The sequence below is a fragment of the Petaurus breviceps genome, unplaced genomic scaffold (genome assembly GCF_028583685.1).
Source record: "Petaurus breviceps papuanus isolate PSGF00001 unplaced genomic scaffold, PetGlider_PUasm1.0 90842, whole genome shotgun sequence".
Taxonomy (NCBI): Eukaryota; Metazoa; Chordata; class Mammalia; order Diprotodontia; family Petauridae; genus Petaurus; species Petaurus breviceps.
In genome coordinates this window covers 4,617,806-4,643,056 of record NW_027187358.1, presented here as the reverse complement: position 1 = coordinate 4,643,056, position 25,251 = coordinate 4,617,806, and the positions used below count along the sequence as shown (strand labels likewise).

General features: G+C 35.6%; 1 protein-coding gene across 1 annotated transcript in view; it reads right to left on the bottom strand.

The window, feature by feature from the left end:
* Positions 1–25,251, bottom strand: part of MTA3 (metastasis associated 1 family member 3) — a 207,845-nt gene that overhangs the window by 58,502 nt on the left and 124,092 nt on the right. Inside the window, exon 8 of the mRNA XM_069071589.1 lies at positions 23,128–23,227. Coding sequence (XP_068927690.1) covers positions 23,128–23,227 — 100 coding nt within the window. The remainder of the gene's footprint in view (positions 1–23,127; positions 23,228–25,251) is intronic.

Here is a 25,251-nt window from a genome sequence, read left to right as displayed (position 1 = left end):
CATCCTACTTCTTTGCAGCAGTAAGAAGTACATGGATGCATTTGGTCTCCTCTTCCTCTTTTTTGCTTGTTTAAAGAAATGTTATTTGTGATATGGGATGGTTCTCCAGGATGAAGAGGAAAAGGGAGAAATCCTAATAATATTTTTAAAAATCAATAAAAACTTATTTTAAAAAAATTACTGGGCAGGAAAATGACAAATATTGGAGGGAATGTGGAAAACTTAAGAGACGCTGATGCATTTTTGGCAGAGGTGTAAACTGATCCAACCATTCTAGAGTGTAATTTGGAACAATGCCCAAAGGTCTATAAAATCGGACATACCCTTTGACCCAGTAATACCACTACCAGGTCTGTACCCCAAGGAGATCAAAGAAAAAAGGAAAAGATCCTATATGTACAAAAATATTTATAGCAGCTCTTTTCGTGGTAGCAAAGGATTGGAAACTGAAGGAATACCTATCAACTGATGAATGGCTGAACTAGACTGTAATGGAATACTATAACGCTATAAGAAATGACGAGCAGGATGCTTTCAGAAAAATGTTGGAAGACATACATGAACTGATGCAAAAGGAAATGAACAGAACCAGGAAAATATTGTACAAAGTAACAACAAAGGGAGGCTAGATGGCGCAGTTAATATAGCACCGGTCCTGGAGCCAGGAGAACCTGAGTTCAAATCTGGCCTCAGACACTTAACACTTACTAGTCATGTGACCTTGGACAAGTCACTTAACCCCAATTGCCCTGCCTTCCCCCCTCCAAAACAGTAAAACAAACAAACAAAAAAAAAATCCCACAACAATAACAACAAAGTAACAATATTTTATGACAATCAACCATGAATGACTTAGCTACTGTCAACAATACAATGATCCAAAATAATGCTGAGGGATTTATGATGAAAAATGCTATCCAGAGAAAGAACTGAAGGCACATTGAAACATTTTTTTTTTGCTTTATTATTCTTAGTTTTTTTGGTCTGCATTTTCTTTTGCAATATGGCTAATATGGAAATGTTCTGCTTGACTGCATATAATCTATATCAAACTGCTTGCCTTCTCAAGGAGGAGGCGGGGAAAAAGGGAAAAAATTGGGAACTCAAACTTTTTTTTCTTTGCCTTTTTTTTTTTAAGGGCAATTGGAGTTAAGTGACTTGCCCAAGATCACACAGCTAATTTTTGTGTTAAGTGTCCGAGGCCAGATCTGAACCCAGGTCCTCCTGACTCCAGGGCTAGTGCTCTATTCACTGCGCCACCTAGCTGCCCAGAACTCAAAACTTTTAAAAAATGAATGTTAAAATTTTTGTTTACATGTAATTGAGAAAAAATAAAATTTAAAATTAAATGAAAAAAATTTTTTTTTAATTTCTGGGTAAAACAGGGCTATGAGAAAGTATTTCCTATCACACCTACTTCTTTGAAGTGCTGGGTGACTTTGGGGTGTGGAATACTACACAATGCCAGACTTTTATTAATATATTGGTTGGTTTTGCACAACTATTTAACTCAACCTCACATCTTTCTATTCACCTCACATCTTTTCTATTCTTTGGAGGGAAGAGAGAGGATGCCCTGGGAGAGTTAGATCACATAAAAACAAAAGATAGAAAGGCAAGGAAAGACTTAAACAAAATGATAAAGACTGAAGTAAGAAGAACCAAGACAACATTGCATACAGTAACAGCAATAATGTTATAAGAATGAATTTGAATGACTAAGTCATTTTTTACTATTATAAATAAACAAATTAAAAATAAAGGGTATATGAAAAAAGATGCTATCTGCATCCAAAGAAAGAACTGATAAATAGAAGTATGTATAATGACTAATGTGGAAATATGTTTTAACATGATTGTACATGTATAACCTATCAGACTGCTTGTCGTCTTGGGGAGGGAGATGGAGAGGGAGAAAAAATTTGGAACTCAAAATCTTATACAAGGGAATGGAGCACCAGCCCTGTAGTCAGGAGGACACCAAGTTCAAATACAGCCTCAGATACTTACTAGCCATGTAACCCCAACAAGTCACTTAACCTTGATTGCCTCACCAAAAACAAAACAAAATGCTGCAAACTATCTACATTTACATGTAATTAGAAAAAATAAAATACAATTAAGAGGGGAAAAAAAGGATATATAGAATAATTTTACATACATCTCTATTTGAATCTAATTGGTAGTCATCTCTAGGGTGGCAGGGCAGGGGAAGAGAAGAAAAAAAGACATTTACATAATAACTTTGTCATATATATGAAGGGAATAGCCAAGTTGTACATGGTAGATTTGCAGTTTCATGCGCAATCACCTTTTTTACGATACCGTGTTATGGAAATGCTTGTTTTGTTCCATGAATTAAAGATAAAATTAATTCTATCAATAAAAATGAGTAAAAATAAACTAAAACAATGTTGGTTGAAATATGAAGATCAAATAAGAGACAGGACTTCTTTACAGATGGATGAGAAAATGATAATGAATGACACAGAAGGCTGAATATCCAGTTCTAATGGTGCTTCAGTATTTAGCATCAATGATACTACTCTTTAACAAAGAGAACAGGAAAATAACTGATTAAGATAGAAATCAAAGATCTATCCATTATCTGTCAAACTGATACTCCCAAAACACATATAGAATCTTTCCACTTTTCTATTCAAAATCTTCAATAGCTTCTAGGATAAAACACAAAATTCTCAGCAAGACATTTAAAGACCTCTACAAAATTACTCCCATCTACTTTTTCAGTCTTATTTCACATTATTCCCTTTCATGAATTCTACATTATTGTCGAATTGCCTACACCACACACAACAATACCATCAACTGCTTCTGTGTCCACATGCAGATGGTTCCTCGTTTGGATTGTAGGATCTTCTCCACTTCATCTCTGAGAATGTTAGTTTCCTCCAAGATATAAGTCAGATATACATGATATATGTACATATACCTTCTACATGAGGCCTTTCCTGATACTGAGTTGGTAACACTGGCTCTATTGGAATTACTTTGTATGTAACTTTACCAAGTTTCATCTTCTAGTTAAAAAAAAAAAAAGTTCCTTGAGGGCAAGAACTTTTTCTTTTGTTTTGCTTCCTTACTGCCTGGCACAGTAACTTGCACATAGGAACAACTTAAGAAATGCTTGAACTGAGCTGCTGAATTTAAAGATAGGTAATAAAATGGCAAGAGAAAGAATTGTGCTCTTCAAAGATTTAAAACCACATTGTGATTGTTTCTGGTGATCTGGGAAAAACTGCGGCAAAGAGAAGATGTGCTTCAGGAATGAAGATAAACTAATGTCCCCATTTTTTAAATGGTGAAGATGGTAAAAATCTTCAAGCCATAGCTCAGTATATTTAACTTTGATGCCTATAATTTTTTTCTAATAATTTAAGAACATTTACAAGGGGAAGAAGTCATCACTTCTTCCAGCATGGGTTCAATAAAGAAAAAAAAAAGTTGATGGTCACTTTATTTCTCAGGATCTTCCCTTCCACATCTATAAAAAGAGGACACTGGATTAGGTTAACTTTGAGGGCCATTTTAGCTCTAAAGCTATGATAATATGATCCAATTTCAGTTCTAGAAAACAAAGAATGACACTACTTTCCTGTCTTTAGAGAAATTTTGGGTTATAGGTATGAACTGATGAATAATGTTTTTAGACACAGTTCCTTTCTTGGTTGGTTGGGTTTAAATATTTTTTTTTCTGTTAGAGAAGTAAGTATATTAATAAATGTCTATTTTTTAAAAAAAAATTGATAAAACTACAAATTAGACACTTTGAACGAGAAAGCTTTTTAAAAAATACATCATTCCAAATTAACAACATTTGGTAACTGGGTCAAGACAATGCCAAAGGCAAAATATACTTGGATTGTAGAAAAATATTTGAAAAAAATCTCATTATCTTTATGGACAATACGGAAAAACATGAGATAGAATAGTTGGGTGAACTCAGAAATGACAATAATCAAATACCAAAAGCAGTGATTAAGATTATCAACATGAAACTGGAAAGAGCTGTATAAAATTTCAGTGCTCTCCAATATACCCCCATCAACGAATCAGAAAGTGAAAAGATAGGACACATCCTTTCTTCCTTCCAATAATCAATTATGGGGCTTGTCTAACACAACCAACTATAACTACCCTTCACTCAAATTATCCTCTAATAGGCTCTCACTGAGCCCCTCCTAATACTTTGAAGAAGAATTACTCAAAGTAATTTTGACCTGCCTATGACCTAGATACTCACAGTAGCAGCCACTGAAAAAATTCTACTCACCAGCATATAAAGCCATTAGACAGTGGGCTCTAGACTCTAGAGAGACTATTCCAGTAGTCAACACATAGTAGAGTACTATGAATAGCCTTAATTAAAAAAAAACATAATAATTATATTTCATCTTTATTTTCTCATTGTTGTGGCTATTCATTTGTTCAGTTTTGTCCTACTCTTCATGACTGGCAGGACATAGGACCTTCTATCCTCCACTCTCTCTCAAAGTCAGCTAAAACTCATGTTCATTCATCTCCTTTTTAAACTATTTTTCTATTATAATAGACAGTAGTACAGGTTTATATAATTTATAAAGAAACATTTACATACTGGAGGTTCTATGATCAAAAAAAATTTTTTTTGCTAATGGGATGTGTGATCCAACAGATTAGAGAATATCACAGCCACTAAAAAGATTAGAGGTCCCTAGTCTAGCTAACTACAGAAAGGTTCATTAATAGTCAGCTCATGGCTATGAGGTGATAAATTATTTGAGAACAGTAACACACAAAAGCAAAGAAAAATGCAGTCCTGTGCCATCCACTTTTGCTTCTGTAATGGCAATTTCAGGGTGGTAGAAAGAAGAGCAGAGTGTTATAAATCATACAAGTTTTAGACCATTTGTAAACTTTATGTGATTCTGTACTCTAAATATGAGGTCCTTTTCCAACAGGTAATGGGAATGGTCATATTCTCAGGAGAGCTTTAGTGTCTTGTTACATATGGAAAAAGAAAAGAAAAAAGAAAGTTGTTGCTTAATGGAAGGATGGTTCAAAGATTTTCCTTGGCAAAGACAAAGAGTAGAAACCAGAATACAAGTAAAATACTGGTATTAAAAAATAGGTCTTTGTATTTAAGAAGAGATGTGAGGTAATTAAAGAAACAATGAAAAGTCCAACAGCTTGTTCCCCTGCTGCTTTCAATTCTGGATGCAACTTACCATCCTGTTTACAGAGAGACAGAGAGGGAGAGGGAGGGAGGGAGGGAGGGAGGGAGGGAGGGAGAGAGAGAGAGAGAGAGAGAGAGAGAGAGAGAGAGAGAGAGACAGAGACAGAGAGAGAGGGAGGGAGGGAGGGAGGGGGGAGGGGAGGGGCAGAGAGGGGGGGGGGAGAATATACACTGAGGAAATATAACAGTAAGAGATATACACATACAGAATGAAAGAGACAGAGAAGGGACATGTGAGTTATCACAAGACAGCAAAAATGAGGAATTACAAAGAAAATATGGAATTAAAGATGTTATAAAAAATTTTATGAGTAGAAATGAAGCAGCAGATAACTGATGGATATGATATTTTACAGATATCCTTGGGATGTCAGGAGCAAGGAAAGACCCCAGCACATTGAGTACTGATACAATGAGAAGGAAGGTCTTCATTGATGAAATCAAAGATCTATTTAAGTATTAAGAGGACAAATTTGAATTTACTATGACGCAGAAATAACTCAAGATACAGAAAATACTTCACAATTTGCAACAGCTCTGAAAAAGAATTGGAAGTAATTGATTCAGTTGAGCTGAATATAACACTTCCCAGTCCATGAATGAATATTTCACGTTCTTCTAGATAATGGTAGGTAAATGTTCTTTTCAAATTAGGTCCCAGAGTTTTCATCTACAAAGGCTGTAATTAATGAAGTGAATTAAAACGATGATTATAATTGGAAATGAGATGAATGATAAAAAAAATTGTTTCTTTAAATGCAATGTCTGAAAAATCCTAGTGACAATACTTTGTATAGCGACAACTCTTTTTAAAAAGTTTTTATCTGGGTGGTTTTACAGCATAATTGTTTTCCAGGTATGCCCCCTAGAAACCCTGAACTTCAGTTCAGAACAGATCCCCTCATCTGTAGCAAAAGAAAGCAATCATGCAAAAATGACTGCTACGGTGATTACACGAAAAAAATACTAAATAGTTGATAGCACTTATACTAGAAAAAGGGAGATATGTTTCACAAACTGGTTTTGGGAATCAATGGTTATTAAAGTTAATCAAAGTCGGTTACTTTTTAATTGTTTCATTTGCATTTTTGTTATGTATATTATACTACATATCCTGCTTATTACTTTTATCTATCACACCTTTCCCCATTATTTCTAATTTTTTCATATTCATTGTTTCTTCTGGTGCAAAAGCATTTCATCACATTCATATGTCAGTTTTTTCAGCCTTTCTGTGATCAACAAGCATCTGCTTTGTTTTCAGTTTATAGTTACTATCAAAAGTATAACTATGAATTATTTTAGTATATGTAAAGCCCTTTGTTCTGTCTTTTGACCTAGCCATGTTATTACAGGGTCAAGGGGTATGAACAGTTCAATGAGGGTCTAGTATTTGTTTAGGTCCAGTACACATTCATTATCAGGTATTTTTTGCTTAATCTAACTTTAAACTACCTTAAATAAATGAGAGGACAAAATCTAATGGGAGAGAAAGAAATCCTTAGCAGTTAATGATATTACCATTTATAAGCAAAATATTAAAAACTCAGAGCTTCCTCTACTACCCACTTTGTCATAGTGACTTTTTTTAATAGACATAGATACGAATTGCTAATCTCACTGAAATTTAAATCTCAGCAACCACAACAAAATCAATACAATATGCTACCTCTGCTAAACAATTGTGAAAGTATTGTCACATTTCATGGATTCTATAACAGATGGAGCTGACAAATGGAAGCATTTTAGGAGAAAGATTGACAGAGAAGACTTGGCCGTGCATTTATCGCTTTCTGTTCTGCAAAAATACATAGTTTTCTTCTGCCATCTGTTTTCTCAGTTAAAATTCCATCACTAATAATATATCTTTTAAAATGTTACTTGATGCCAGAAAATGTGGGCTTAGAACATCATTTCAATTGAAAAGAGAATCAGTATACATGAACAAAATTACTGAAACATGATGCTATTCTATTTTTATTTAACATAGAGGGTCAATTTAGACCATCATGCTCAAAAGCTCACATTATGATAAAGCCAAAGTTTTTCTTTGTTGTTTGGCACACATTCACAATCCATAAAATCACTCAAATCAAATCATCAAATATATCTACTTAAGGTATTACTTATGAGTCAGAACATAATAAATTCCTAGTCACTTTTTTTTTTAAAGACTCTAAAGCAAGGATTTTTTACCTTTTTTTGTACATCTATAATCCCTGTTACTGGGGAGGCTGAGGCTGGTTAATCTCTTGACCTCAGAAGTTAAACTGTAGTATGCTGATCTGATTAGATGTCTATACTAAGTCTAGTATCAACATAGTGAATATAGGAGAGTGGATGGGACACCAAGTTGCCTAAAGGGGGGCTGGCTCAGGTCAGAAATAGAGCATATTAAAGATTCCAGGAAAATTTGTTGATTTGACATCATGAGTAGTCATTGTACTTTTAGCCTGGGCAAGGTAGGGAGAAAGTCTCAAAAACAAACAATAATATCTTTTTTGTGTGTATTGTAGACCCCTTTGGCAGTTAGTAACACTTAAGAACTCACAAATTTTAGTTTTAAAGGAATAAGATAAAATATATATATAATTACAAAGGAAATCAATTCTACTGAAATACAAATGGTTTTGTTGTTGTTTTGCCATCCAGGTTCACAGACTCCCTGAAATCTATCCATTGACTCCAGCGACCTCTTGGGTCCAAACAACCTTGAGGTTTAACCTCATATCCAGTAAATTGGCAAAAAGATGGAAAGAGTCAATGTTGGAGGGACTGTAGGAAAATAGACGCATTTTGATAGAGCAAATAAGCACAACCATTTTGGAGAGTAATTTGGAACTGTGCAAATCAAATTACTAAAATGTTAATAACCTTTAAGCCAGAGGTAGCATAATAGGCATATACCTCAAGAGATCCATGATAAGAAAATACCAAAGTATGCTAAAATACTGATAGCAGCACTTTTTTCTGGTAGCAAAAAATTTAGAAAAAAAGTAGATTAGGGAAATAAACTGCTATAAATATACACATATATTTATATATAATATACATTAGAATATACTATTTTTTAAAACTCCAACAAATGTGAATAGAGAAACATGAAAAGATTTACATGAAGTTATGTAGAGCGAAATAACGAGAGCTAAGAAAACAATATACAGCTTGACTACACAAGCATGCAAAATGAAAAAACAATCAAAAGTGAGAGTTGCAAAATTATATTGAATAAAGATAGTTTCAATGAAGAAATATCAGAAGATACACTAATATCACTGCTTTGCAGAAATAGAAGATCCACAGGTATGGAATAATACCTATATTTTCAGACTTTTTTTGATGCACTGATAAGTTTTGTTGGTTTTTGTCTCTCTTTTTCTAATCTTAAAAAAAAGTATTTATCATTCTGGGACAGGAAATGGAAAAGACAGTGGGAGAAAAATTCGTGTGCTGTAAAAAACAAAATATTTTAGATTTTAGTTTTAAAAAGAAAAAAAGAGGGGTGACTAGGTGGCACAGTGAGTAGACAGCCAGTCCTGGAGTCAGGAGGACCTGGGTTCGGATCCGGGCTCAGACACCTGACACATACACACAAAAAAAACCTGGGGCGGCCAGGTGGCTCAGCAAGTAAGAGCACCGGCCCAGTGTTGGGATGACCTGGGGATCAAATCCCGGCTCAGATACTTAGCACCACACCCAGAAATAACTGGTCGTGTAACCTTGAGCAAGTTACTTAATCCCAATTGCTTAAAAAAAAAAAAACTTGCCATAGTCCCAACATTTTCATAAAAGAATTGATAGAAATAATTTAGTTAAATTTTTTTTTAAAAACTAAGCTTCAGGGGCGGTCAGGTGGCGCAGTGAATAAGAGCACTGGCCCCGGCACTGGGAGACCTGGGATCGGTTCTGGCCTCAGATACTTGGCACCCACACAAAATAACTGGCTGTGTAACCTTGAGCAAGTTACTTAACCCCAATTGCTTTAAAAAAACAAAAACTAAGCTTCAGAAATACAATAAAATATAGGATATTTTTCGATAAAATAATTTATGTTTAAAATATTTTATTAAAGCAACCATAATAACGTCATTGATTACTTGATCCCTTTTCAACCACTAGTTGATAAAAATTGTGTCAGAATACTCTCTTTCATGGAAATAAGATATTATAATAAGCAATAAAATCTGTATCATTTTGCTAGACAAAGAAAGTTAACCTATTCACCTGCAGTCAAAACATATAAAGATTTTCAAGTTCAAATGCCTATTTCAAAGTATTATCACAAAATGTCTTTTAACCATTTTGCTCAGGCGGAGTATGAACAAATACATCACATATTTATTCATGGTAAATGGGTTCCACATTCATTCATATTTTGGAATGTATATGTCTTTAAAATGAGAGCTGTGTTTAATAAGGTCTTTTCATGTATTTCATTATAGGGTAGGTATTTAAATTGGGAAATATATCCAAAACATTATGCCAAATTATTCTTCATAGCTCTAACTTGTCATAAATGTAATCATTTCATAGTTTTGGATCCCAAAATTAATCCAAGGGCTTTGCACTGATTTGTTCACAGTACTGATTTTTTTTTTTAAAAATCACAAAATATAAAAATCAAGAGAAATTTGTTATGAGATGAATATTCTTTGTCTTTATCATTAAATAAAAGGGCAAATTTTGTTACTTGAGTCTTTTGTCCCCCTATGGTTACAGTGTTCCACAGTAAACTCTTGTACCCATTCCATTACACAATTTTGCAAATAACTATGATTTAATGGACTATTTTAATAAAATCAATTTTTCTTGCAACTACTTGAAAAACTTAGTATTTATACAATGCTTTTAAGGTCTGCAAAAACACTTTACATATATTCTCTCATTTTATCCTCATAACAATGCTGGGAGGCAGCTATTATTATTATTATTTCCACTTTACAGATGAAAAATTTAAGGCAGGTAGAGGTTAAGTGACTTTCTGAGGTAACAAAGCAAGTACATGTCTGAGGTTAGATTTGAACTCAGGACTTATTAATTATAGGTCCAGTACTCTATCAGTCATACAACCCACCTTCTTATTTCATGATAGAAACTACTTGTAAATAAAAAAATATGGTATGCAACTTGCCACGAAGACAAACTTTTCAAGCTAATGTTTACAGAACTGTTTCATTTCTACTTTCAGTTGTGTTCATGCAGAGGGTAAATCAAATAGTTATAGGTAGTTTAAAAAACAAACACATTTTTTCTATCAAGGATTTTTATGCATAGCAATTCTGTAAGCAACTTTATAAAATAAAAGCAATCCTTCTGATGTCATCGATATGGTTTTCAAAAAGTTTGCTTAGGCTTATTAAAAGCACACTTTCTCTATCAAAAAGGTTGTCTCAACAATAAATTCTTAATGCACACTTTCAAGATATCACTTTAGCATTTTTCTCAAGAGCTTAGAGTAAAGGATGAAAAAAAGCCCAGCTCTCACACCTACTGCAGGAAGTATTTTTTTTTTTTTAAGGAAAGAAAGAAAGATTACAAGACCTAAAAATGATCAAGAAATCCAAAGACAAACAAATGAGAGAGGAAGGAGTTGAAACAATATCTCCCATAATCTGAGTTAGGGAAAAGAAGCTTATATGAACAATAAGGAAGGTGTGAGGATGGGGGCTACATATGAGCCTCACTTTCATCTGAATGGGACAAAGGAGAGGGGATTGAGAGGGTGGTAGTGGTTATTCCTCTTTCGTTCTGTAAGAGGAATGATGACATCAAAAGGGTTATGTCTTGATTTGCAAGTGAATTGAATTTAAGTGAGGCAGAGATGCACAAAGTCATCAGTCTCACTCTCCTCTAGAATCATCAAAGTCCAGTTGCAGGACAAAAGTCAAGATGACTGGTAATGCAATGGGTAAACTTTGCCTTTTTAAATTAAGTTCTTTCCCTTTGTCTGAGGCAAAACCCATTTAGAGACTAAGGGCAAAGTGAGAATTGAGACAAAAGAGGGTCTAATTTGCCATCACAAAAATATGTGAGAGAGGAAGACCCTCAAAGTTTCTGGCCAGTATCCTGAACAAAGTAAACATCAGCTGGAATGGCCGGGGAATGGTGGCTAATAGAAAAGAAAATACACAAGTTAGTTAAATGGAGAAATACATTAAACTATCAGGAAGGGGCAGAGAGATGGAAATGGAGATTAAGAGGAAGAGAATATTCAGAAAGGGATTAGTCAAAAGCAAAACAAAAATCTATCTCCAGAGGATGCCACAGAATGACAGAGATAAAATCAAAGAAATTGCAAAAAAGAACCTGTAAGAGAACTAGGCAAGGGAAGAGGAGTAGATGAATGAAAGCTTTATTGAAGACACATCACTAGAGTTGAACACACTCCTATCTCAATATCTTCCCTTTAATAGAGAGGAGGTGGAAGTGGGAGGGAAGGGACAGAAAAGTATAAAACAAGAGAATAAAAGTCACTAAACATTTATTAAGTGCCAGGCTCAGTGCTAAGCACTTCGATAAAAAAAAAAAGAAAAACAAAAGACACTCCCTGCTCTCTTAGTCTAAATACACAATTAGCAATTACACTTTGACCTTCGATGGGACAAACGTACTCAGAAAATGGAGGACAGCAAAATGGATTACAAAAGGAGGATCCAGCAACATCCTATTTACAACAAACAGCAGAAACACACAGCTTTAAAATAACTACTGGAACAAAATATATTGTTTCAGGTAAACTTTTTCAAAAAGCAGCTGTTGCAGTCATGATGTAAGACAAGGCAATAAAAATAAAACGGGATTTTAAAAGATGAGCATAAAAACTACAAATAGTAGGGGATATCTCAATATCAATACTATTTTCCAAACTATTTAAGTCTTACCAAAAGATAAAACAAGAAAGGACAGGAATAAAATTTTGGAAGGTTTAGATAGATCTCTGATGTTTACTGAATGAGAAAAGATCATATATATTTCATATATATGTATTTCATACTACATGAAAAATATACATATTTCATACAGCACCTTTAAACAATTCTAAGTATGTGCTAAGAACAAAGATGCCACAAACAAGTAAGGAAAAACAGAAATACCAAATATATCTTTTATGGACCAAAATGCAACAAAAATATTCAAAGAACATCTCTGAATGATAGGAAAAAAAATTGTAGACTAAATAATTTAATCCTAGAGAATTTCTTTATCAAAGAAAAGATCATAAAAAAATTAGAAAATATCATTAAAGAAAATGACAAGACTAATACAAACAAAACATTTTCTTTCTTTTTTGGGGGGTGGGGGGTAGGGAGTTGGAAGGGCAGGGAGATAACTAGCTTAAGTGATTTGCCCAGGGTCATATAGCTGGTATCTGTGGCTGGATTTGAACTCAGTTCCTCATGACTCCAGTGCCTGTGCTCTATCTACTGAGTCACCTACCTGCCCCAACAAAACTCTTTCAAAGCAGTCCTGAGTGGAAATTTTATATTAACATTTCAGTCAACAAAAGAACAGAACGATAAACTGGGCATGAAACAACAACAACAAAACCAGGGGAATCAAGAAATTAAAAACCCTAGCTAGGAGATGATAGCAAAAAAAATTTTTAAAGCTATTAAATTAATATATAAAATCAGAAGCCATTTTAGAAAAAAAATAAATTTCATAAGTCAATTAATATTTCAACTAAAAAAGAGAAAAAGAAAATCAAAGGATCAATGTTAAAAAATGAACAAGTTAAAAAATAAAGCCAGTGAGAAACAATATGGGTCAACTATATTCCAACAAAATTGCTGAATTCAAATAAAGGAATATGTATAAAAATATGAAATGCACAGGTCAAAAGAAGTTATTTTTAAAATCACTTTTATTTTCATTTCCAAATTCTTTCCCTTCCATATTCTCACACACACAATACATATTGAGAAAACAAGAAAAGCAAAAATCCTCTACAAACATGTATATTCAAACAAAACAATTTCCAACATTGGTTATATTAAAAAACAAACCCCAAAAAGTTTCAATCTACAATATGAATCTATCACCTCTCTAACTGCATGTTGCATCATGAGGTCTCTGGAATTGTGTTTAGTTATTATGTTGATCAGAGATTCTAAATCTTTCCAAGTTGTTTGTCTCTACAATACTATTGCTGTATAAATTGTCCTCTAGGCAGAACAATGAATTTAAATAAGCTAGTCTCAGAATGAGAACAAACAAGCCATAAAAAAATTCCCAAGGGAGTGGTGGAACCTCAGGACCATAATGATTTACAGGTGAATGCTATTAAACATTCAAAGAACAATTCATTCTAATGCTACAAAAATAGGGCAAGGGATACTACCAAATTCTTTTTAAGATTAAAAATAAGTATCATTCCTCAACTGGTAAATGGTCAAATTATTTGGACAAGCTAGGTAGAGCTAGGTGGTACAGCAGATACAGCACAGGGCTTGGAATCAGGAAGACTCATCTTCATGAGTTTAAATCCAGCCTCAGACACTTAACTAGTTGTGGGACCCTTGGCAAGTCACTTAACCCTGTTTGCCTCAGCTTCCTCATCACTCCAGTATCTTTGCCAAGAAAAGCCCAAAATCAGGGTGGCTAAGTGGCGCAGTGAGTAGAGCACAGGCCCTGGAGTCAGGAGGACCTGAGTTCAAATCCAGCCTCAGACACTTAATACAAAAACTAGCCATGTGACCTTGGGCAAGTCACAACCCCAACTGCCCTCCAAAAAGTATTAAAAAAAAAAAAAGTCCAAAATGGGGTCATGAAGAGTAAGACAGGACCAAATAATAAAAATATGAATAAGCAATTCACAAAAGAAAAAATCCAAGCAATCAACAGCCATGTGAAAAGATGCTCAAAATCACTAATAAGGGATATGCAGATGAGACCTTTGCCAAGATGTCAAAAAAGGAAAATGGCCATCACTTAGAAAATAGAAAACGGAACAAATTGTTGATGGAGTTGTGGAATACAATTAGGAACCATAGCCAAAATGTCATTAAACTTTATCTGTCCTTTGATTTAGTATTACCACTACTACGATATCTCAAAGACAGCAGAGGAAAAGGAAAAAGACCCATATGTACCAGAATATTTTCAGAAGTGTGTGAAGCTGTCATGTAAACTATAATGTAAAATAGGGCAGCTAGGTGGCGCCATAGCGCATGGAGTTCTGGGATTGGCGTCAAGAAGACTCATTTTCCTGCGTTCAAACCAGCCTCATTCATTCACTTCAGTTGTGTGACCCGGGGTTAGTCACTTTAATCCTGTTTGCCTCATCTGTAAAAATGAGCTGGTATCTTTGCCAAGAAAACCCCAAATAGGGTCACGAAGAGTTGGACACCACTGTTAAACAAGTTAACGAGAACAAAATGACAAACAGGGGGATGCCCATTAACTGGGCAAAATCTGACACATCAGTGTGATGGGCTATCTAGAAATACAAGTTATTTTGATTTTTAAAAAAGTTACAGGGGGGGGAACCAGCTCATTATATCCTATTAAAATGAATGATACTAAGAAGTATCATAGATATTTTGTTACTTTTACCTGCCATAAAAGGATCATTCAATTTTGCCTTTATACACGGCATGCTCAAATACAGCATGCAATCTGATGACAGTTTCCTTGTGCCGTTAATCTACATAGATGAATACTTATACTGAGATTTGACATACACTAACTCAAATTTGACCTCACTTGAACATACTTTGTGCAAAAACGTTCCTTGAGGGTAGTATCTATATTTGCCTTTTGAAAAAAAAAATTCCTAGTGCTTAGGTCAGTGCCTGGCATATAATAAATGCTTAATGAAAGCCTACTGATTGATACTGTAATAACTGTTGGGCTGCATACACTACCACCGAAAATTTGCTACGTTCATCTCACTTACGAAGTTTAATTTGAACTTTGTTTTCACTGAAAAAAAAATTGTATTTGACAACTGTACTCAAAAACATCCAATAATTTTGGCCATTGTTTTGCAACCCCTCTTCCCCCAATTCCCAGAGAAGGCTGTGATCCACAGCTTGGAAACCTCCATTGCACTAGATTATAGAATGGACAATCACTTAAAATAAGCAGAGGAGGTCAGCAAACACATGGGAAAAAAAAGAGGCAGAGCCCAAAGAAAAGGGCAGAAACCAGTAACAACAGATAAATAGTCAAGGGCGTTAAGACAATCAAACAGCATTATGGTATTGAAAGCCTTTTCTAAATATAGGTCCCAACCAAAATTCAAACAATCCACAGATCTTCATCTCATATCTAGATATTGCGCATCAGGTAATTACCTTCATATCTCCCAAATTAAATCCACCCTAGAAATAGAAGCTAGAATAGTAATTCTTTCTTTAAAACTGTCTTTATCATATTGCTCCCCTGCTAAAAATTTAAAATGATTTTCTTGGTTTCCACTATACCCAAACTAAACTGCTGGAGGAAAATTTGAAGAAAATTAAGGCATCCTTTTATTGACATAGACAGAAACATGCAAAAATTCATTTGGAAGATAAGTCTTACAGTTTTTATAAGCCATTTTATCTTTTTTAATTTACATTTTATGTTGAGATTACACAAAAGGCAATAAGTAAAAGGAAACATATTAGTGATTTTTTTAAAAAATAAGGGCAGGTAGTGAAAAGAGCACTGGCCCTGGAGTCAGGAGGACCTGAGTTCAAATCCGACCTCAGACACAACACAAAAACTAGCCTTGTGATCTTGGGCAAGTCACTTAACCCCAACTGCCCTTCCAAAAAAAAAAGGCGGGGGGGGCAGGTCACATTTCCTATTTTTAAATTGCAATAATATTCTGTAGATTCTAATTCCAAACAAGCTGTGGGTTAATATATGGATATTTTCCATGAAGTTAACATAAACTCTCCAGTGAAATACCACTCTACTGCATCATAATGCTATGAAGGTGAAATGCTCAGCCTACAGGCTAGAAGCTCTTCTGGGACCTACCAAGGTAGACAGACTGAGTATGGTCTCAGGGCATGCGCAAATGTCTATGATCAGAGCCAACCTGCTCATCTTTCTGATACAGCAACTCAAGAAAAAGCATCTCCTAAAACGGAACTGTAAGCCATGATAAATGGAGGCAGCTTGTTTTTCCTCTTTGGTCAGTCATTTTTCAGTCATGTCCAATTCGATGTAATCCCTTTTGGAGTCTTGTTGGCAAAGATACTGAAGTGGTTTACCGTTTCCTTTTCCAGTTCATTTTACTGATGGGGAAACTGAAGCAAACAGGGTTAAGTGACTTGCCTCATTTGTGGAAGTGGAAAACCAAGGGAATTACTTTAAATTTTTAGCAGGGGAGCAATGTGATAAAGACAGTTTTAAAGAAAGATTTACTGTTCTAGCTTCTATTTCTAGGGTAGATTTAATTTTGGAAATATGAAGATACGAAGGTCTTCCTGACTCTAGGCCCAGTGCTCTTTCCACCTAGCTACACATAAAGTTATAAGTCCCAGATTAAAATGGCCAAAATGCAGTAAGTTAATGGTTTTGAAAGTTATATGAATTTTCACTTTTAAACTATTGTTACTGAATTGGACGGATAATTTTGTGATGGGCTAGCGATGCTACAAAATATTTATAAAAATTTTTCAAATTTTAAAAATGTTACAAAAAATAATTTCAAAAATCTTTTAATTCAAAACATTGGAAACGAGGCTATTATAAAATTCCCATTAACCTCAAAGTGCTATAGGAAAATTATTCTCAAAAAAATTCAAAACTGAAATATTTAATTGAAGCAAAAGCTGTTCAAAATTTATTTGTTACAGACAAGTACTTTATTTTTTTTTTGGAGGGGGGAAGGTAGGGCAGTTGGGGTTAAGTGACTTGCCTAAGGTCACACAGCTAGTTTTGTGTTAAGTGTCTGAGGCCGGATTTAAACTCAAGAACTCCTGACTCCAGGGTCGATGCTGTATTCACTGCACCACCTAGCCACCCCCAGACAAATATTTTATAAAGAGTTCATAAATGATGCTATAAAAGCTGAATGATCATGGGCTAGATCTCCATATCAGCGCTATCACCACCCCTAGCCCCTTTCTTAATTCCTTCCTCAACATGGGATACTTGACACTGGACCTGAGCAAGTCTATCCTCTTATTAAATGGGCAGACTACAACAGTCCCAGATACGTAACCTTTCCTTCAGCCTGGCTCGAAAGCCTTGCTTGGCTTGCCTATTAGACACTTATCCCAATATAGCAGCACTCCCTATTCCTCCTCAGCACACCCATGCTTTGCCTGGAGAGACTGTGTTAAAACAACTTCTGTTATTGGGATCTGCTGAGCAAAATAAGACTGCGTATTATACCATTGAGTTTGGTGCAATTCATGTATGATTTAACAATTTCTAGCAACAGAATCCACAATAATGAAATTTGTGATGCCCTCTAAAGTTCTCATAAGGTGCTAAGTAAACTCAGGGGACAATAACCCATTATAATTCAACGCTATAATGACTGCAAAGTTCACAAAGAGAAGAGAGCAGAGCTGAGGACAAAGAAGTAAATGATTTTGGTTACTCAACCTACCAATGTCCAACATCTTACTGGGTGGGGCTGACAGCAACCATCAGGATTGCTGAACGTGCAAACCAGGGTTGTTGGCTTATACATAACAAAGAATAACTAACCACAAGGAGAGCCTACTGTTATTTCACTGGCAGTTACCTGGTGCAGCGGATAATGTTGAGCCTAGCTAGAGTCATGAAGATCTGAGCTTAAATCTAACTTTACATGCTTACAAACTCTGTGATCCTGTCATCTTCTGTGAACACCTCTCTTTGCCTCAGTTTCCGCAATGGTAAAATGTGGAAAATAACAGTAGATGCTTCCCAGGGTTGTTATAAGGATCAAATGAGATAGTATTTGCTATTTAAATGCTAGTTTATTAGTAGTAGTAGTATGAATCCTGCAGACTAACATACCTGCAAGGGGCAGTACATGATTCTGTAGGTCCTACTTCCTAAGGTACAGATACAGAGATCAAAAGAAAGATCTGAGGGTATAGTGTCCTGGAAAGGATCAAACTCATTTTTCAAGGGATTGAGTAAATTCCAAGCACTGATCTCCTAATTCTGGAATTCTGATCTACGTGGTCTCTTTATGTAAAACTACTGATAGTTACTTACAATGATCATGTCAAATGGCAATAGAAAGAATGGGAAGATACAAATTCAGTTGGATATAGAATCCATTTTCACTTATTGACACAGCATTTTATATATCCCACCCAGGCACCAATTTGCAATAATTACATTGATTAATGAACCCACTCCCATGTTCTGTGTGCCTATCAGAGTTTTTTGTGGTACTTGGCAGGGTTTAGTAAAGCAGAAATCATTGTGTGAGTGGTCCAGAGCTCCACAAACACCAAGACAAATGATGCCCACTGTGGATATGCATCCAAGAACACTATTCTTGTACTAAACCATAGAGCATGACTGATTTCTTCTCAAAATGATCTAGAAAGTGTTTAGTAGAAATATGGAAGGGGAAAAAATAGGCTTAAGGCAGAAAACAAAATATTAGCATTTTGCTGACATAAATAAAATGAGTGGCTTTTCTTCAATCCTATTTAATATAAGGGGGGAAAGCAGCATGACATTTGCAGCTAGGAATTATTCCTGAGAGAATTAAAAAAAAAAAAAAGAATATGTGGCCACTACAAATTAGAAACAAACAAGGGTGAATAACATTAGAAAACTGGAAACCCTATTGACAATAAGAGAAGAAAGTGTGAAAACACTGTTCCAATAGACAGACTTCTGTGAGAAGACAACGGTGCTGAGAAGTATAATAGACCCTATGGAAAAAGATGCATAAACAACAAAAGCCCTACTGAAATCTCTGTCAGGGACAAAGGCACAAAGGTAGTCCATGATAAGAATGGCCCATGACTTCAAATGGTTACTGCTGCTCATTCCTCTATTCCCTCAACCTTTTCCATTGAAGCCCTAACCAGGGATGCCTCAAGCGGCAGAGCTAACCTTCCTCCATAAGCCTCTGACCTTCTTCCCTTCATGCCAATGCACTACTACCTTAGGCCTCCTCCCCTAAAATCTACCATTCCTCTCATACCTTATATACAACCTCTAGTTGTGAGGGAGAGAGAAGTGGCTCTTTTTGCTAAATGGAGAATTAATTTCTCCCCTTCTTACCCCACTCCCACCCCAGAAGAAGTAGAAGCAATTGTTCCCTAAATATAAAGTTAGCAGGGAAAGAGGGAAGGGAATGGGCATTTATATAGTGCTACCAGGTGCCAAGCACTATGCTAAGTGCTTATTATTGGTAGCAAAGTGGCAGAAGATGAAAGACTTGGTAGCTTGACAGGGAGACCAACTATACTGAAAAAAAAAAAATGTTTCTATGGGGAAATGAATTTTAAGTTGCAAACTAATGAATTTTTAAAACACAACCTGTTCATAAATTGGTGACTTACCAAAACACATTCACTTGAAATAACAGTGCTACAGTGAAAGGGATTAAATCTCTTCATTTAAGGAGTATCTCATAAAGAACTTTGTTTTGTTTCTTATTTAAGTGAAGAAAAAGAGTAAAGAAAGGCTGACATTCCAAGTCTATCACAACTACTTTCAACTTATACAATACAGATTGATATTTATGTCAGATCTGAAGGTCTAGACACCCTATTTCTACTTTGATACAGAAAATTCTTGCTTTATATAACTGAACCATTCCTTACATAATATGACTTTGCCTGCAGATATGTGGAAGGGAGGGAGGCAGGAAGGAGACCAAGTGTTCATAGAAGATGTGGGCCAGCATTCAGTTTAAGGACACTTGTTGAGCCAGGGACAGATAAGTGAGAGCAAGGGGAGAAACAAAAGGGAGCCAAGGGCCTGGCCAGAACTGAGAGGAAAAACATGGCGGGGGGGAGACATGGACGACACGGGGCCACAGATAAAGACAGGAAAGGATAAGGCAACATATCAGGGCAGGGGACAGACAAACTTTACAGATGAAAGAAAGACGGACAAAGGTCAGGTACACGGGCGGGGGGAAGGAGCAGGACAAAGGTCTCCTCTCTCAGCACTGGACATCTCAAGCCAAGCCCCATCCAGTGGTGGCAACAGTAGTTACAGTCACTCCATGTGTCAGTTCTTCTACTTTCACTAGGAAGTGTTCCTCTTTGTTTGTTTTTTGGGAGGGAGGGTTGTGGAGCACTGAAACAAGGGGCAGGAGTTGAGAGAGCACAATATTGTAAAGTTAACACAGGTGTTTTTTTCAAATGTGAACTTCAGAATTCTTTATGTAAAGTCAAATTTGTGTGATGTGAATTTACATAAAGTGAAAACTATATATCTGTAACAGGGGAGCTCTGAAACATTCACTTTTAACTTGAATCTTTTGAACTACAAATATATATTTGTCAAAGTTCAAATACTTTCCCCCAAAAAATTAAGATTTGCTTGTTACTAAAATATCCACACACTTAATCTAAGCTTAATAAAATAACATAAATGGTTCTTAATGACCTCAACTTTTATTTTTATATACTTGTTCAAATTTATTAATAGAATCTTAGATTAAAAATATATAATAGTGGAAAATCAAGTCATTTTAGAGGTTTAATTTCTAGGAAATTCTGCATTGTTAAATCTACCTTATAGTTTCAGTTCTCACATCCAAAAGATGCTATACCCAGTAAAAAGCATTTCAAATCAATATATATGGAAAAAATGAAATATATCACTTTATTTAATGCCAGTATGAATGAATGAAAATACATCATATATTTCAGCTATTTTATATATGTATTTAGGTGTAAAGATACAGATAAAAATAAATCAAGCAATTGTCTTCCTTCTACCAGCAGGCCCTCAACAAAATAATTCCTTACTTGGACTAACACAATTTACTTTTTTTTCCCACATACTATGTTTCAGCACTCTGTTAAGTGCTGGGGATACAAAAAGAGGCAAAAATACAGTATCTACCCTCAATGAGCTTACAGTCTAATAGGAAAGACAACATGCAAACAAATACATACAAACACACATACAGAATAAAATAGGAAATAATTAACAGGGAAGGGGGCACTAGAATTAAGAGAGACTGGGGAAGGTTTCCTGTAGGTGGGATTTTGAGACTTAAAGGGAATGGCTGAGGTCAGTAGTTGGAGGAGGGCGAGGGAGAATATTCAAGGACTGGGGACAGCCAGAGAGAATGCTTGCAGCTAAGAGATGGAGTATCTCATTCATGGAATAGCCAGGAGGCCAATGTCACTTGGATTGAAGTGTATAAACTGAGGAGTAAGGTGTAAAAAGACTGAAAAGGCAGGAGGGGGCTAGGTTATAAAGGGCTTTGAATACCAAGTGGAGCATTTTTTATTTCCTTCTAGAGGCAAAAGGAAACCATTGGAGTTTGCAAAGTGAGGAGAGGGAATGACATGATGGAAAACAGATTGTAGTGGGGAAGAGACCTGAGGCAGATGGAACCACCAGTAGCCTATTGCAATAATCAAGGTGTGAAGTGATGAGAGCTCCACCAGACTATCAGAGGAAGGAAAGAGATGGTGCAAAGGTGACAAGGGGGGTGGGGTAAGAGATGGTGAGGATTAGGAGACAAAAGCTCAGAAGAGACCAGGGCTGGTCACCTAGAAAGAGATGAAGTCATCAAGTAAAAGAGTACAGAGACAGCAGAGAAGAGGGTCAAGAACCCTGATAGAGCGTCGGGTTAAATCCACAGTTAATCTGAGCTAATTTTATCGAAATTCTTGATAAATGGTCCCAATATATGCTAAGAAGCAAAGATGCCTTGAAGACAGAAAAAAAAAAGATAAAAGCTGTTGAGTGCTAAGAATATTAGAGAGTTGTAGAACCTTAAAAGCAATTGTACATGTAAGGATTTCTCTAAAAAGTGAGTATATTATATTTACAGAATGATAATCTGACCCAGTAGGTAATATTGGTCACCTTACATCAGGTAAGACCAGAATGACTACTGTGTAAAATACCCAACATAATTATTGGTATTAAAGATTATTATAAGTATTAAATATTATTCTTATTATAGCTATTTGTCAATTTTAAGTATCTGTTATCCAAATTTTTATCAACAAAAAAGGAGAGCATTTTTAAAAGGTTTTCTTAATGCTATACAATATTTTATCTAATGTACATGTATTTTCTTCTAGGCATTCAAATAACTGGGGTCAAAATGCATTTAATTTGCAGATTCATTTCACTAGAGGTACAAAATGACATCATTCATAGTTACCTTTGTATCATTACAATTGGGAATGCAGATGTAGTCATTATCAGCAATGTGATTATTTTCATATACTGGGAAAATAAGGCTAATTTCAATAATCCAAGAACATTTGTTTAATTGGGAGTACTTCCTCATTTGGTCTATGCAAATATTGGGATTGTTTTAAATTGCTACAATTCTCTACAATTTAAAAAAATGGAAAAGTAATCTTTCAATATTAGTATGACCATTAAATGCAAAGCATATTCATTTATCATTTTCTTATTAACAAGTATGACTGAATTAACAAATTGAAACTATAATCATATTTCATTGATTTTAAACAAGATATGCTAATATATCTTTGCATCTGAATAACAAATGCTTTATTTTTGCAACAATTAGAAAAACTGGAAAGAAATCACATCAGAAAACAAATAAACTATCTGGTTGACTGATGCATCCAAAGAAACCATAATACAAATTCAATTAACATACACACTCTAAGTACAACTGGGTTTAACTTTTTCAATATAATATGTCAACATCAATGGCCTTTCATTTGGCAACCACTTTTATTAGATAAGGAAAGAATAAACTAAAGAAAGAAACGACTGGAACAGTCTCCCCCCCCAAAAAAAAAACAGCTTACCAAAGTGATGTCTCGGGAAGCAGCAGCAGCACTCATGTGTAAACTGGGCTGTCTGACTGAACTACTGCAATCCAGGGCTCGAGCAAATGTTCCAACCGCACTAGGCAAACCAAAAAAGAAATGTGTCAATATTTGGGGTCTGATTTCCTTTCTTCCCTTTTTGATGCTACAACAATCTTCAGCAGATGATTAAGAAAAATTAAACTATACGGCCATGACAAAATATGGACACTTTAAAAATTTACACTTTACAAATTTAACAAGGCATTCTCTTTTCTTTACTGATAAGCCCACCTCAGGTACTAATCATTATGATTAAGTCAATAAAAATAAGTCTGGGTGCAGAGGGGATGGAGTAATAAGGAGAAAGGGAGAAGACAGGAAGGGCAGTAAAAAGGGTAGCTCATGAAACTGCTCCTAACTTCAGCACTGTCTGCAATGAGCATCAGGTGGAAGAACTGGATACATGGGTTGAAATGGAAGAGGAAAAGGAGGAAACACAGATCTAAGTAGTCTGACTGTTCTGACTAGAGACCACAGGAGCAGAAATGAATTCCACACCTGGCAAACACCCTTGCAGATGAGCTCCCTAAGACTATACCACCTCACCCACCTGTTCTAGAACTCTCTGATCTACTACCTAATATAGGACTATTCCTATTACTTATTTATGTGCCATACACTCCCTAGATATTCTGGACTATTTTCTTTATGGCTATATTCAGCACTTATATCATAAATCTCCTCTTTTAGTTGGGAGAAAAAAACAACTCTATGACGTAAACTAAACCTTATGCATATCTGTAGGCATTAGGGAGGTTAATCAATCAATAAACATTTATTAAAAACCTACTATGTGCCAAGCACTGTGCTAAGCACTGTAGACACAAATAAAGGGGAAAGGCAGTTCCTTTTTTCAAGGAGCATCCAATACAATCAGAGACAACATGTAAACAACTACATATAGGATATATCTGAAATAACCAGCAGAGGGACAAGAATGAAAGGGATCAAGGAATGGCCTCCTGTAGAGGTTAGGATTTTAGGTGGAACTTGAAGAAAGCCAGGGAAAGCCAAGAGGTAGAGATGAGGAGAGAAAGCATTACAAACATGGAAGACAGCCAGTGAAAATGTCTGGAGTTGGGAGAAGGGATACTTTGCTCAAGGAACAGCAGCCAAACCAGTGTCACTGGACTACAAGGTACATAGCAGGGTGGAAGCTGTAAGAAGACTGGAAGGAAAGAGGAGGGCAGGTTATAGAGCCAGGAAAAAGGGAGTGACTTTAGATTAGACCAAAACTCCATATACTGAACACAATATTTCTATTTACTTTTGGACTAAATTTAGAAATTTGTTTACATGGAAAGAATGTTGGGCCAGTACATGAAATTATAAATATAAAAATAACAGGCTCCTGCTGTCTACATTTGTTATATACTTCAAGGTTTTGTCTGGGCCCCTCTTCTTTTCTCACTCAGCAATTAATATCACTGATCTCATTAGGTCAAATGGATTAAACTATCCTCTATGAAGATGAATCCCAGATCTATATATTTAGTCCAAATCACTCTCCTTGGCCCTAACCCTAGCCCTACAAGGGTGGACATCTCCATCTGAATGAAATGGAATAGAACAGAAACGAATTTACTAAGCACTTTCTATACACCAAGAATTAAGTTAAGGGCTATGGATACATCCAGAAAAGCAAAGGAAACTGTCCTCTCAAGGAGTTCCCATTAAAATTAGGGGAGATAGCATACATAGTAGGGTTCTTCAACAGGACAGATGAACAGGTTTAGTCATCCTTAGGATGCAGTGACAAAGCCCAGGAGTCCTAAGGGTACAACTATAAAACAGGTAACAATGCCTACAGGGTATAGAGACAGGTCTGCCTGGTCCAACATCTTTCTGTGACTCCTGCTCATCCAAGCAAGGTGAACTGCTAAGTGTTGACTAACAACTGATGGGAAAGGGGATAATGGGTCCAAGGGTAAGAGTGAAGGTTAATTCCTGCACAGATGAGGACGAGAGAAAGTTAGCATCCAACTAGGACGAGATTTCCAACCCCTGATCAGAATTGGACAAGAAGGTCTAAGATGAAGTGAAAGTCTCCACAGGTATCTC